This window comes from Serinus canaria, chromosome 3 (genome assembly GCF_022539315.1).
Source record: "Serinus canaria isolate serCan28SL12 chromosome 3, serCan2020, whole genome shotgun sequence".
In the NCBI taxonomy this organism is placed as follows: domain Eukaryota; kingdom Metazoa; phylum Chordata; class Aves; order Passeriformes; family Fringillidae; genus Serinus; species Serinus canaria.
In genome coordinates, this window is record NC_066316.1 from 4,036,446 (window position 1) to 4,049,685 (window position 13,240).

A 13,240-nucleotide genomic window follows, 5' to 3' on the forward strand; every position below is an offset into this window, starting at 1 on the left:
TTTTCCTTTTCTAATTGGCAGGGAAGTCTAGTTGGGCTAGTGGATTATCCTGATGATGAAGACGATGATGAAGAGGAGGAGACATCTCCAAGGAAAAGACCTCGTCTGGGTTCATAAAAGAAACCAAAACTTTGGAATAAGAACTTATATTATGGGGTTTCAAATGCTGCAACTGTTTTAAGAGCTAAAAAGAATCTGAATCAGAAAGCTTTCTCCCATGAGTATATAAGATAATACAAGGAGTAGCAAAAGAAACTCGGTGTATCCGCTAGAAAGGGTTAGTTCTGTAAACACAAATCTTCCATGGAACTTAATGTCTTTCTAGAAAGTAAGGAGTCTGCCATTCAGGCTGTCAAAAAAAAGAAAAACTAAAAAAAAAAGGTGGGTTAGTATTCTCAGAACCTGGATGATGGCTTCTCAGCAAGGAAAGTCTCAGGTGTCGGGAGGGAAAGGGGGAGGGAAAGGTATGGTGGTAACACTTTTTTAAAAATATTGCAGGGTTTCCCCATTGTTTAACAGAACTAGGAAAAAAAAATTCAAGCTTAAATTTTGAACCCAGTAATCTTAATTTTGTAATGGTGCTGTCAGTTGTGTTCTTTTAGCAATGCCTCTTTTAAGAAAATTTTAAGGAAAAACTAACTCTGTTTGCATAAGAACAATCCATATTTTGGGACCATTTATTACCAACTAAACTGCATTTCTCATGATTGGAGGGAGGGACGCTGCAGTTATAGTGCATGTTGAGTTGTTTAAAACAGTTAAAATAAGTTTTAATTTGTATTTTCCAAGAGGAGAGAATGGAAGCTGGATTCAAAATGGAAGGTTTTGCTTGTTTTGTCAGTGAGACGTCCAGAAATATCTATGCCAAGGAGCAGTGGCTTCCCAAGGGTCTGCAGGAGCTGCTTGTGTCATGGTGGGGCTGCACCCGGCACATCCCTCAGCTCTTGGCTTCAGGTTGGGAAGAGCCTGAATTCCAACGTGCTCCACGGTGTTCCAAGGGCTGCCTCCTCTTGGAGCAGCCGTTTCCCTGTTTGGGAGCTGCATGGCTGAGGTGGGAATAAGAAACACTCACAGGTTTTTCATAGTGGTGGACTGAGCAGCATTTTACCACCCAAGTCAGTTTGGACCAAGATGGGATTATTGCCAGGAGAACACCTTGAGGGCTTGGAGGCGGAATCCACAAGCAGTACCTGAACCTGGGGTGGCACAAAAGCTGCTTTTTTAAAACACAAAGCACATTCCACATAGGTGAGTGAACTGTGACTGGAATAGGGGAGTTCATGGCAAGGTGACAGAGGCAAACAGTCCAGGTTTTATTTTTCAAGAGCAGCACATGAACTGTAAATATTTTAATGTTAGTTTGCCCATGTGTGATCTGAGATCATGACGAAGTGAGAGGAGATTTCCCAGCGACTGTGTCAGAGATGTTAAAGATGGAACCAGCTGCAATCCACCACATAGATCACTCTTGTAATACGTGTTATGGGTCCATTTCTCCTGGAATAGTTTAAACTGAAGCAGTTTCTCTGTTTTGGAGATTTTTGTAGTTAGTTTTAATTTTAGCTCTTGTTTGGAAAAGATGGGCTGTCTGTGTAGATATGAAGTATAGTTTTTTCCATAAAACAGAAGTTTATTTTGTATTAAAGATACCACTGTACTTGTTTTACACCATTTGTATACATGTGGTGATATTAATGCTGAACTGTAAAATTCAGGAATTAAAATGTGACCCTGTAATTCCATAATTATTGCTTTTGTTTGGTTTGTTACACATGGTAAGTGAACTCAGACTTTTCAATGTGGCTGTTGTAGGATATTGTTTAAGGTTAGTTATCCATGCAGGTTTCAGAAATTACTCCATACCAGCGGATGGAATCCCAGAGGGAATAGGTGAGCAAGACACAGGTGCTCTGATGGACCTGGGGACAGTGGTGGTGTCCCCAGAGAGCTCCAGGCCACCCCGCACAGGACTCTGAGGGAACACCCATCAGCTCCAGAGCCAAGGAAGTGTTTGCTGCTAAAGAGAAGCTGCAGCACCATCCTCGTGTGCTCACTCTCAAGCTGCTTTGCCTCCCACTGGGTCTTTTGTCTCCATCAGCAAAGAAGATTCCCAGGCCCTGAAAGCAGCAGGTACCTGGGATGTGCCTTCACTCACCTGAGGAGCAGAAGTGGCATCACCTGGAGCGTGGACCCCTGTTCCTGATTCTCTCCAAGAGCCTCCCAAGCCGAGTTCTCCCCAGGACTCCCAGGAGCATCGGTCCTTGCTCTGCTCCTCACTGGGCCAACGCTGCTGCACCACGGCAGGAGCTTCAACAACACACTCAGACACTACCAGGAGCTGGCTTCACAGCAAAACCAACAATGTCATGAGTTTTTACAGTTCCTAGGAAAGGACTGGGTGAAGTGGCAGTAGATATCCTGTTAAACACCAGCCTGCACTCCCAGGAGAAGGTGAGACCCAGCACTCTCTAGCTTTTCCTTGGGGCTCTCACCCCTCCGTGCTGGTTCCCAGTCTGCCCTTGTGGGCAGCCAGGTTTATTCTCCTGCCTGGAGTTTATTCTCCCTTCCACTGCCACTTTTGGGGAAAGAACAGAACATCTGCCAACGTGTACCAGTTCTAAATGCTATTTTAATAAAAATTCCGTGAAACTAGAAGGGGTGGGTTTGTCTCTTACGTTGGGAGTAGCTGTGGCCTGTCATGGCCAAGGGTGACCTCTCCTGGTTTCTTTTTGAGTCTCTGACAGCCAAACCAGTAAGGGACTTTAAAAGATTTTTGTTACTCTGGCAGTGAATTGCTGGAACGGTCTCAGCTTTGCACTAAAGCAACTCCTTTTATTTCAAGTTGCATTTATTGCAAACTGGCACCTGGGGCCTGGGAAACTGCCCCAAAAACCTGTAAAGCACTGTAACCTGGAGTTACTTTGTGAATGTCTTGACTCCAAAGGTCCATTGGCTTTCTCACAAACAAGGTGGTTGAGGGTGCACTTCCTTGTGAAACCAGACTTTATTACACTGCACAGCTGAGAAAGAGCCATTGGTTTACAATGGGCTAGTGAAAGGAGTCACCTTCTGCACTGCTGGCATGAAAAAGTTCCAATGTTGAGCTGGGAGCTGTTTCCACAGGAATTCCCTTCCCAGCTTTCCAGGTGCCTCTGCTCTCAGGGCTGGAGCAGGGCTGTGCTCTGCAGTGATGGCATGGCCTTGGACAGTCAGGGAGTTTCCAGCACTCTGGAAAAGGAGTGTTCATGGTGTGTTTCAGTGGCATGTGCAATAGGGAGTTACCAGGTACTGAGCTGCTTGTCTGAAAGTTCTATAAATCCCAGTGCAAGATTGGAAATCCCTTCACTTACTGATAACGTATTCTAAAACATCCTTGTGTTCTTGGGGTCAGCAATGAGCCTCTTAAAACTACCGCTTATTAATGACTTCTTCTTTTAGCTTCTCTGCAAGCATCTTCCTCTTCTGGAGCAGCCTTTGCTTCTCTTCTGACATCTCCTAAAAACAGAGTGAAAACAATGGAGTTGTGGTGGTTGCTCACTGCTGGTGGTTGCAGTGAGCAACCACCAGCCCCACCATGCATCAGAGGGGTGGATGGGGCTCCTGCCACCACCCTGCCCTCTCCCACTGCCCTGATCTGTGTTTTGGGAGCCCCAACTTCAGCTCCTGCTGGGCAATTGTCCTGAAGGCTCCCCAGTCACCAGGATTTGGAGCACAATAAAATGCACAGCAACTCTGAAAAGTATTTGAGGCAATAAAAACTCTTTGGACTTCAGTTCACATCCTTAAGTACTTGGATGTTTACATCCTTAAGTAAGTACTTGGATGTTTACATCCTTCAGTTTACATCCTTAAGTACTATAAAAAGAGTAGTGATTTTTGGGTTAGGAACAGAATAGTTATTACATTGGTTTGTAATGTCAGAGGGGTTCAAGGTCTTCTGGTATTTTCCTCTTTTTTCAGAGAGTTTTCAAGCATTTGCAAAAGAAAATCCCTGGGATTTGAGGAGCCAAACAGTAGGTCAGGGACTAGGAGCAAACTGGCATTTTACCCATTCATAAACTGAAGTTAATCAGGAGGGTTTGATGATGCTGAAGCCAACCAATGCCAACTCCATCACTGAAACTTCCACCCCAAAGCTTCTGCAAAACCAGGAACTTGGAAATATTTCCCCCTTGTTCTTTTTAACCCATCCCCACTCTTCAGCAGCAGCATGGACACCTGCAGTGAGACCCTGTGGGTTCATATGAAAGTGCTTCACCTCTTTGGGAGGGGGTTCCTCCTCTTTCTGATCACTGCTGGGTGGTGGTGCATTACTTTTTGACTCTTTCTTCGTAGCCAGCAGCAGGTCTCGTTTTTTCTTTAGGTAATCCTCACGTTGCTTCAGCTGCTGCTTTTCAGTTTCTGATAAATCCTGGGGGAAAAATTTTAAAATTTTGAAATTAATTCTTTTGTGTCAATATCCTGTGCAAGAAAAGCACATTTATATCCTATTTGCTTCCAAAAATACCAGGCGAAAACAAATCCATGTTGAAGCATCAAATCAGAGCTGTCTCCCAAGAAATTACCAAAGGACTGAATGCTGAATTCCACTGTGAAACCAGGAATCATGAGCTGGACTTTATGCTAATTAAACTGTGAATAACATGAAAGAGTGCTTACATATATTTGTTTTTAAAAAAACCCAAAATAACCCAAATCTATTTGATTACATTAACAGAATTTCTATATTTAAATATAATACTATTTTAAATATATATTCTATATGCAATCTTCTCTTTTTGCATTCTAGTTCTATGTCTTTAAAATTTGTTTTTAACTTACAGGTCCTTTCACCCCAGCTTTTTGCACTGTGTTCTCTGAACCTTTCCCAGCAGACCTTTTCTTAGTGTCTTCTTTCCCCTTGGTACAAGAGGGCTGGGGTAAGTTTTCAGTTCCTTTTTGTACTGGGCAAACTGGTGTGGGGTCTTCTTTTGTAGATTTATGAGATCCCTCTAAGTAATTTTACACAGAAAACAATTAGAAAGAATAGAAATACATGAGATAAAAATAATCAATCAGAACAGAGCATCATGGAATAGTCAAACAGCCCATGGTGGAAGGCAGTCCTGCAGGGCAAATACACTTCACTCACAGCCTTATCCAGCCAAGTTCTTCAAGTCTTGATACAAATGGACTCTTGAATCATTTAAAACCAGCATCATGTTGCCCACTCAGCACTGCACTCCCCCTAAAATTACCTAATGGGCATTTTGGACTTTCCTCAGAATGCTCAGCTCCCTCAGTGGATTCCTTAACTTTTACAGCTTCTCTCGAATCTCCTGGACAACTGTGGGTAACATCTGGAGCTTTGAGTTTAGCACGTGCCTTGAAATAGAACACAAACAAACACAAGAGTTGCATTTCCTGGCACTGCACCCCAGGTGCTGAACTGTCCACACAAAGGAATCTCCCACAAGAACTTCCAATTAAACCTGCATTGTTTGCACTACAGACAATCCAACTCTTCTCTCAGAATTTCTGCCTAGGAATTGTCTATGCTGTTGATCAGCCACAGCATTCATGTCAGAACCCCACACCATTCATTAAAATATGAAATTACTTTGTGTTGAAGCATTCTTTTAACAAAAACCCCATCACTGAACACTAACCATCACCTTCTCTGGCCAGGTGAACTTGACTGGGGGCTCTGCAATCTGGCTTGTTTATCAAGATATTGCTGTTCTTGGTGGTCTATAGAGATTTGGATAAAACCTGCCTGTTTCCCAGTCAAGGGAAGGTTTATTATCATGATTCCACAGTTTGGACAGTCCCCGTTTCCATTCAGGTTCCTTTCTCTGTGGTTACTCTGATGGACACCAAGGGATGGTCTCTTGGAGAGGGTTTCTGGGTCCTGGTGATTGGTTCTCTCTTATGAACACTCAGTGAATAACTACCCTGTCTATCAAGTCATCCTGAAGGCAGTTCCTGTGGGATTATGAGTGCTGCCATCTCCAAGCAGCTTACACTTTGAAGGCTCTTTGATCCTGACAATATCAGCAGTTCAGCTGCTCCCTGGATCTGAAAGGCTGACACCCATTAGCAGGATTTCAGGGTTCAGGTGCTGAGCAGGGAATGTGCTGCTTGGGGGAGACTGCACTGAGGGAACACAGGGCTGGAAGGGATCTGGGCATAGCCAGGACAGAATATCAGGGGATTTCTTAATCCTCCCCATAACTCACACACAAAGGCAAGACACTCACTTCTTCAGTCCTCTTTCTCTCTTGCTCTATTTCATACTCTTCCTTAGATTTTCTGTAACAATAAACATGAGGAAATACTCAAAACCCATTTAGTGGTAGTGATTTTCAGGAAAATTTAACACTGCTTAAATATTTGAGGACTATCAAAGCAATTACAATTTATTTGATAGTCCTCAATCAAAGCAATTACAAGGTAATGTGAATTTGTCAGCATCCAAAATATTTCCATGACTTAAGTCTTAATAGAAATAAATAATTGGGATAAACACATAGGAGCCCACTGTCCTCAACTACCTTTGTGCTAAAATAATTGAGTAAGAATTTCCAGGATTTACCTATCCCTTAATTTCATTTGCTAATTTAAAGACAGGAAGGGAAGTATTCCCTCCCAGAATCCAGAGGGAAAACAGCACTGTCTAATATAACCTGGGTGAACTCATCTGCTGTTACTTGTTTATGTGTCTGTGAACTGGGAGTGGGGGAGAGTCTGCAGCAGTTGTACTGGTCTCACACCTCAGATCACAGCCACAGTTCTCTCTCTCTGTTTCAATGTTCCTGAGCACAGCCACTGCCCAGCACCACCCATTTTCCCTCAGGCTGGATGTTGACAAGAATATTCCTACTATGTGTAAGATGAAGGCAGTTTCCTGGAAAAGGCTGGAAGAATTAGGTCCTGCAGACCTGTACTTTAAAATAACATACTAAATGGGACTGATTGATTTCTTACCTTAGAACCTCCCTGAGTATTTTCATTTCCTCCTGTTCAATTTCACTGAATACATCAGAACCCTCTGTCAAACACTCAGGCAATACACCTGGAAGATAACAAGATTTATGCATTATTCTAAGGAAAATGATCTTGTGCTCCAGCTGGCAGAGAAGAAAAGAAAATTTAAAAAAAAAAAAAAAACCCAAACAAAAGAAAATCACTTTCCCAAAACCAAAGCCATGTGAACTGTTTCCACAAAGTTCCTAGAGGAAAACATCCTCAATCCTGTTAGGAAAAAGGCAAAGATTTCTGGCAATGAAAGCTTTGACATCAAAGGTGAAGCCAAACTCTGCACTGACCACTCTGTGGCATTTCCTGTAGGCTGCAATTCAGCCATGGCCACCTGAACCACTGCCAAATGCAGCTGTTATATGAAAGGTGAAATTTAAAAATGATTCTCTGAAGAACACTCAAAGTAAGAAGTAAGTAAAACATTAGACATGGAAGGAAGGAGTGGGATTAAAATCCTTTCAGAAGCATCATCAGCGCAGCAAAGTGGGGTGTGGATTATTTTCTCTTCATCTTCTTTCTCATGCATGGATGAGCATGATGAATGCCCTAACTTGTCCTTCCTGAATGGATTTTTCAGTGTGAACTGCACAGCAGACACTACAACATCCTTGCCATGCAGGGAGCAGAATTCCAGCTATTGATATTGCTCCTTTTGAGGAACTGCTCTAACTGCTTTAACTCAGAAATGCCACCAAAATTCTGTAACAGAAAACTCAGTTAAGTTCCATGAGAAATTCAGACCAACAGACCTGAAAAATCTGTTAACCTTACAGTACAGACAGCTGTCACTGAGAGTGCAAGCCAAGGACTGAGTAATGAAATCCCTGTCCCAGTACCATCAACTGGGTGTTTCCCTGTAACTTCAACTGGAGCAGAACCAGCTCCACACTCATTTATGGATGGCTGAAAGAGTCATCAAAAGAACACTCAAATCCTTCAGAGAACCCCCATGTTCACCACTGCTCACCATTTCTTTCTTTGATGATTCGAATTGCTTGCAGTTGCATTTCAATATTTTTCTGTACCATCATTTTTTTAAATAGCCTAAAATCTTCTGCTGCCAACACTGTTTGCAGAATGGCCTGTGGGAGGAAAGATATGCACAAAATTAAACCCCCACAGAAATCCTAACCAGCTGAGTCTGTTTGAAATTAGCTTGATTTTTCAATTCTGGGGAGCATGTTTTTAATAATTATATCTCATTCTCTTATCTGTCTGTTTTTCCAGATACACAAGAAGAGCTCATGGTCAGGAAAATCACTTGGTGGGTTTTGTCTTTAGACCACCATGCCTGCAGTAACATTCTGAAAATATTATAATATTGTGACAAAATTGGGTTTCCCAGTGTCAGTTTACAGCTGCAGTTCAATTGAAAATTACAGTTTCACCATGAAAACTTTTCCAGTTTTCATCTCCTGCCAGCTGTGTTAGGGAAAACATCAAGCTAAGAATGAAATCCATACATTCCTTAAGGAAGGCAAATACCTGGGAGGTGTGGGTCTTTGCAAGAGGAGAAGAAAAAGCTTCTTGAAATTTCTCCTCATTAATTCCAACTTCTTTAAGGTAGTCCTCTAGTAACCTCTCCACCTGGAAGAAAGTATAAACCTTACCTTCTAAGGTTTTTCCCTGAGAATCAGAGGAATTTTTGTCCTGATTGTCTATTCTTTTCTGCTGATGTGGTTTATAAACCCCAAGGAAAATCACTACAATAGCATCACTGACTTTTCTGCTTTCAAGCTTTATTTGCTTTCATGAACTGTTCAAAATGAGAATTTTTATTGCTCAATTTGATGGCTCCTTAATGTATCTTCTCCAATTTCCAGGACTCTCACCCATGTACCTTTTCCCCAGTCTCCTGGCTACTATTCCTCATGGGTTTTTTTGTGAAAATAAAAGGCTTTTTGCCAGTCTGTGCCTGAAAGCCTTTAAGGTCAGAGCAGAAATGAATGCTGGTTTGTATTTATTCAGTCAAAGCTTTTTAATATCATGTATTTCCCAGCCTCATTACAGAAAGTGCTAGAAATCTGCATGTACTATTTTATAGGTACTTAAGCTCCAAAAATCTCCTGTAGTTTTTTCTAATAATTGAAAGATAATTCAAAAGATTCCCCAGACTCATTAATGAACAAAATACAAGTTGTGAGTGTTTTCAGACATCCTGCTGGTTGTCATTTTCACTTGACAGAAAATAACATTATCAAGCTTATAAATGCAATCTTGAAGGTAGTGGATACATTAATTTTAATGATGAATATGTAAAGCAGCCTAAGAGCTATGACTGTGCTTTCTTTTTATGTACCTGCTCTTTAGGCAGGTACATAAATGCATATGTCAACTCACAGGATTTCTAAATAACACATGGGAAAATACTGAATAACAATAATAACCCAATCAGAACTTCATCTAAATACTTGTTTAACATTCTTTAAATTCCTTTGCTTAGAAATTTACCACAGATAGTGAATAATGCTCACCAGAGCTTGGTACTCCTGATAAATTTCTGTGTATGACAACTTGCTTTCTTCTTCATCATCAAAAACTGAGGAGGGGGAAGAAGAAACATTTTGCAGTCAATGTACAAACCACCACAAATTAACTCACACCCCAAACAGCAAGATTAACCTTTACAGGGTAAAATATTTAATCAATGAAAATATAGGCCATGATTTATAAAAGTCCTGTGTTTTTCCACACACTCAGGCTAAGTGTGTGCTTTTGATAACTGAAGGTAATTAAGCTGCCTAATTTAATATTGGGAAAATTTATCTGCATAATAGACTTGTAAGCAAGTTGAGGATTCAGCAGATCCATTCACTAAAAAGTAAGTTTTAATATAAGAACTGCCCCATGATCCTGTGTAAGGTTGTTCTATGACACATCAAGCAGGAAATTTCTCACTCTCCATGTATTTGCATGGAAGATGTATTTATTAATGACTTAAACCATTTTTAAATGTCATTCATATGGTGAGAAGCCAAGGTGATGCAGGAAAATGAGTCCCTGCCTACACAACCAGATAAACACAAAGAGGAAATGTGGTGCAGTTAAGTTATATTTTAATTATATCTATCCAAATTTAGGAAAAATGGACATTCCTATACTACAGTCCACGTTAATCATATTCATGTAAATTCATATGAAAATCCCTGACTGGAGCTGCTCAAGCTCATGATCTCAATGCTGCAGAATATGTGGAAGAAGCAGAAAATAAGAACTGAAAACCAAGGTTTGGGGGAGGGGTGGGGGTTAATTTACATTTTTTTCATGCCAACAACTAAGAGAGGTAATGTAAAACCTGACAATTAAAGCAGAGGCTTAGAAATAAATCTGCTACAATCCCCTTCAAGATTAGCCACTTGGACAAGTCACTTGCCAGGAACATCCTTTGAAGTCATTTGAAGAACAGGAATTCTGCCTAAATTGGTGTGATTTATTCTTCATGTGCATGTGACATCTCTGATGGTGGTGACGCCTGTGGAACCAGTGCAACCTTCACACAAACTCAGAGTGACTTTTTGAAGGCATCCAACATCCCTCCCAGCTGTGACAGCCCTGAGGTCACATCACTCCAGACCTGGGGACAGTGTGAGCTGAGGTGGCACTTCCTAAAGCAGCATCACCTTCTAACACAGAAGTGCAATGACAGAAATCCAGTGACACATTTCAGGTCCCCCAAAAGCAGAGGGAAATCTGCTTTTTAATCATACTTTGGAAAACCAACATTGCTTGTGGGTTTTGCATAGGGGAAAATTTTTAATGAAGAAATTAAACTAAAAGGCTTACAAATATCTAGGATTAAATTCAGATGGTAGGGAAGGTATTACAGGGATCAGTTCTATGCAACCACCATGTCACCAAAGTGAAGACACTTGATAGCCTCTGTTGTCTCCTCCTGGCTGGGGATCACTCCCAGCTCTTGCAGACCACAACTTTCCCCTTTTTCCAACTGTCCCCTTTTTCCCCACCCTTCCTGTCCTGGGGATCCCAAGCACAGGGATGTCACGCCTCGGTGACAGCTGCCTGGCACTGCCTAGGGGATGTTCCTCCTGCAGAGCAGAGTGAGAAGCTGGCACATCCTGTGCTCTGTCCCCAGGCTGAGGACACAAGGGGATGAGGTTCAGTGCCAAGTAAAGCAAGCTGCAGTCAGCATCTCATCTCAGCTAAGTGGCTTTAAGGAGTACTTGGAACAGAGACCTTGGATTTTCTTGAGTCAGGGCTTCTGAATCACGTAGTCATTATTCCTTACGGTTTTGGCACAGCCTTTGGTGGCCCAACAGGAATAAAGATCTGAAGAACCACAGTATGTGGCTCATATGTATGCCCCCACAGTAGGAAGACAAGCCAGGGGACACAGATGTCCTGGAGACACTCATAATCTTTTTGTTAAAACTGAAAATCTTGGCTAGGACCCCTCAAATGGGATGATACACACCCATCTATTTAATTTCAGTTTGATGTAAAAGGAAATTAATCAAGCTGTAAAAAAATTAATCAAGTTCCCAGAAAGAGGGAGAGAGAGAAAGCAAACACTTACTAACAGAAAGAAAACCACTGCAATAAGTTTACAAGTTGAAGTGCAAGGACTTGGCTGAAGTAACTACAGTTCTAAAATTAATTCCTCACATTAATTACCAAAATCCAAATTGTATTTTCGAGGAGTCACAAATTATTGTCAGTTAATCAGAGCGTTGCTAATTTGCTCGTCCAGCCCAAAGATCAAATGTTTTGGAAGTGCAAAGGACTCTGCCCTGACAAAGTATGTCAGCACCAAACCAGCAGTGGAATCAGCAGGAGATTCCATTCCTCTGATGACCATCAGAGCCTGCCTCACACTAGGTGGAAATTTACAGCGGTTCCACAAATCTTCTTACTGTCAGCAAATTCCCCTCAACCTTCTAAGGAGAAGGGATCATTGCTCCTGAGAGGGATCAATCAATTCCCTCGATAGCTAAACCCAGACCTTTGCAAGATAACCAGAGCATTTAGTCCACCCCAAGTTTAGGCAGACTTTCCAGGACAGAACTTCCAGCCTAGGTTTCTCTAACCCTTCCTAGCTGGGAAAGTCCAGGAGATTTCCCTTCCTTCTTTCCCAGTTTTAAGAGAGAAAGGCATGTGGACTCATGACAATCGTTCCTCATGCAAAATTTGGGGGAGTAGAAACGATTCAGGGAGAAACTGAGAAGCAATTTTTTTTCAAGACTCACAAACAAAAGCTGCCTTTGTTTTTCCAAGGGGCTTAGGCACTGCTTTCAGACTTGCCCAAATTGTCATTACTTCGCTGCTGTAAGGATCCGGGTGTTTTTTGGCAGCAGAAGTTGTTCTGTAAGCAGAAGTAACTTAGCCAAATCTCTTCCTCAGAAAGTCTGTTTCCTCCTTCCCCCTCTGCAGATACAAACCTGCACAGGCCCCCCTGGCTACAGGGCAATCCTGGCCCCTCCTCACTGCCTGTACTCCCACTTCACCCAGGCTGCTCCCCAAATTATGCCCTGATGGTCTCAAGAAGACAAAGGAAGGAACGGAAGTTTGAATTGGAGTTGTTTCCGAGCTAAACTCACACGCAGGATCACCTACAAAACATTGCCGGCAACCACTGACAGTGCTGACTCTCAATTTTGCGAGGTACTGAAACTCAGGGGTTTTCACCTCTTAACTGACAGCATTCACAGAACTGCAGGAATTGAACTTTGGGCCTTCTCCTGCTCTGTCGCACTGACCGGACGGCGCTTTCGGTTGTCCGGACCAGTTTCCTAAGGAAAACTCCCGGCTCTGGGAGAGCTTGGGAGGCCGTGCCGGGGTCCGGGGCGCGCAGGGTGCAGCGCTCGCTCGGTGTCAGCCGTAAGCTCACGCCATAATCCCAGGACGAGCTAATGGATGCAATCGGCACCTCCCGGCACCCGGCCCGCCCGGGGGACACGGCGGGCCCCGGGCAGCGCACGGCGGGGAGCACGGCCGGCGGGGCCGAGTGCGCGCTCCCGCAGGGAGAGCCCCGGGGGGAATCCCGCACCCGGGACAGGCCCCGGCCGCGGCCTCGGGGCACCCGCCCTGCCCGCCCGGCGCCTCGCTCACCCTCGCAGTTGTGCTCCATGAACTCCAGGATGGGGATGGACCAGGCGGGCCCCCGCAGGAAGCCGGCGATGGTGTCCACCACCCACTCCACGTCGTCCTCCTCCCCGGCCGCCATGGCCAGCGGCGCGGCCGCTATGGCAACCGGCGTCACGGG

At 43.3% G+C, this 13,240-nt stretch overlaps 2 protein-coding genes across 5 annotated transcripts in view; one reads left to right on the forward strand and one right to left on the reverse strand.

Annotated features, from left to right (window-relative positions):
• The window catches only part of PPP4R3B (protein phosphatase 4 regulatory subunit 3B), a 22,601-nt gene extending 20,856 nt beyond the window's left edge, over nt 1-1,745 (forward strand). For all 3 annotated transcript variants that reach the window (XM_018918092.3, XM_018918091.3, XM_009093718.4), the window contains one exon: nt 22-1,745. In XM_018918092.3, the coding sequence (XP_018773637.1) occupies nt 22-117 (96 nt within the window). In that variant the 3' untranslated portion in view covers nt 118-1,745. The remainder of the gene's footprint in view (nt 1-21) is intronic.
• CFAP36 (cilia and flagella associated protein 36) lies at nt 764-13,239 on the reverse strand. Of its 2 annotated transcripts, XM_050972121.1 has the most exons (10): nt 13,087-13,239; nt 9,495-9,559; nt 8,506-8,607; nt 7,988-8,102; nt 6,967-7,054; nt 6,240-6,291; nt 5,238-5,364; nt 4,822-4,991; nt 4,259-4,411; nt 764-3,495 (listed from the first exon to the last, which is right to left on the reverse strand). In XM_050972121.1, exons 1-10 carry the CDS (start codon nt 13,199-13,201, stop codon nt 3,409-3,411), a joined length of 1,074 nt encoding a protein of 357 aa, XP_050828078.1. In that variant the 5' UTR covers nt 13,202-13,239; the 3' UTR covers nt 764-3,408. The 2 variants fall into 2 exon arrangements, with proteins under 2 accessions (XP_050828078.1, XP_050828079.1); XM_050972122.1 differs by lacking the exon at nt 8,506-8,607.
• Between the last annotated feature and the right edge of the window lies 1 nt (nt 13,240).

Excerpts from the sequence above, each read along its gene's own strand:
- CFAP36 (XM_050972121.1), bottom strand. The coding sequence starts at position 13,201 with ATGGCGGCCGGGGAGGAGGACGACGTGGAGTGGGTGGTGGACACCATC. Across the intron at positions 8,608-9,494 it reads ATCAGGAGTACCAAGCTCTG|GTGGAGAGGTTACTAGAGGA; the intron begins GTGAGCATTATT and ends ACTTTCTTCCAG. Across the intron at positions 4,412-4,821 it reads AAGCTGGGGTGAAAGGACCT|GATTTATCAGAAACTGAAAA; the intron begins GTAAGTTAAAAA and ends TTTTTCCCCCAG.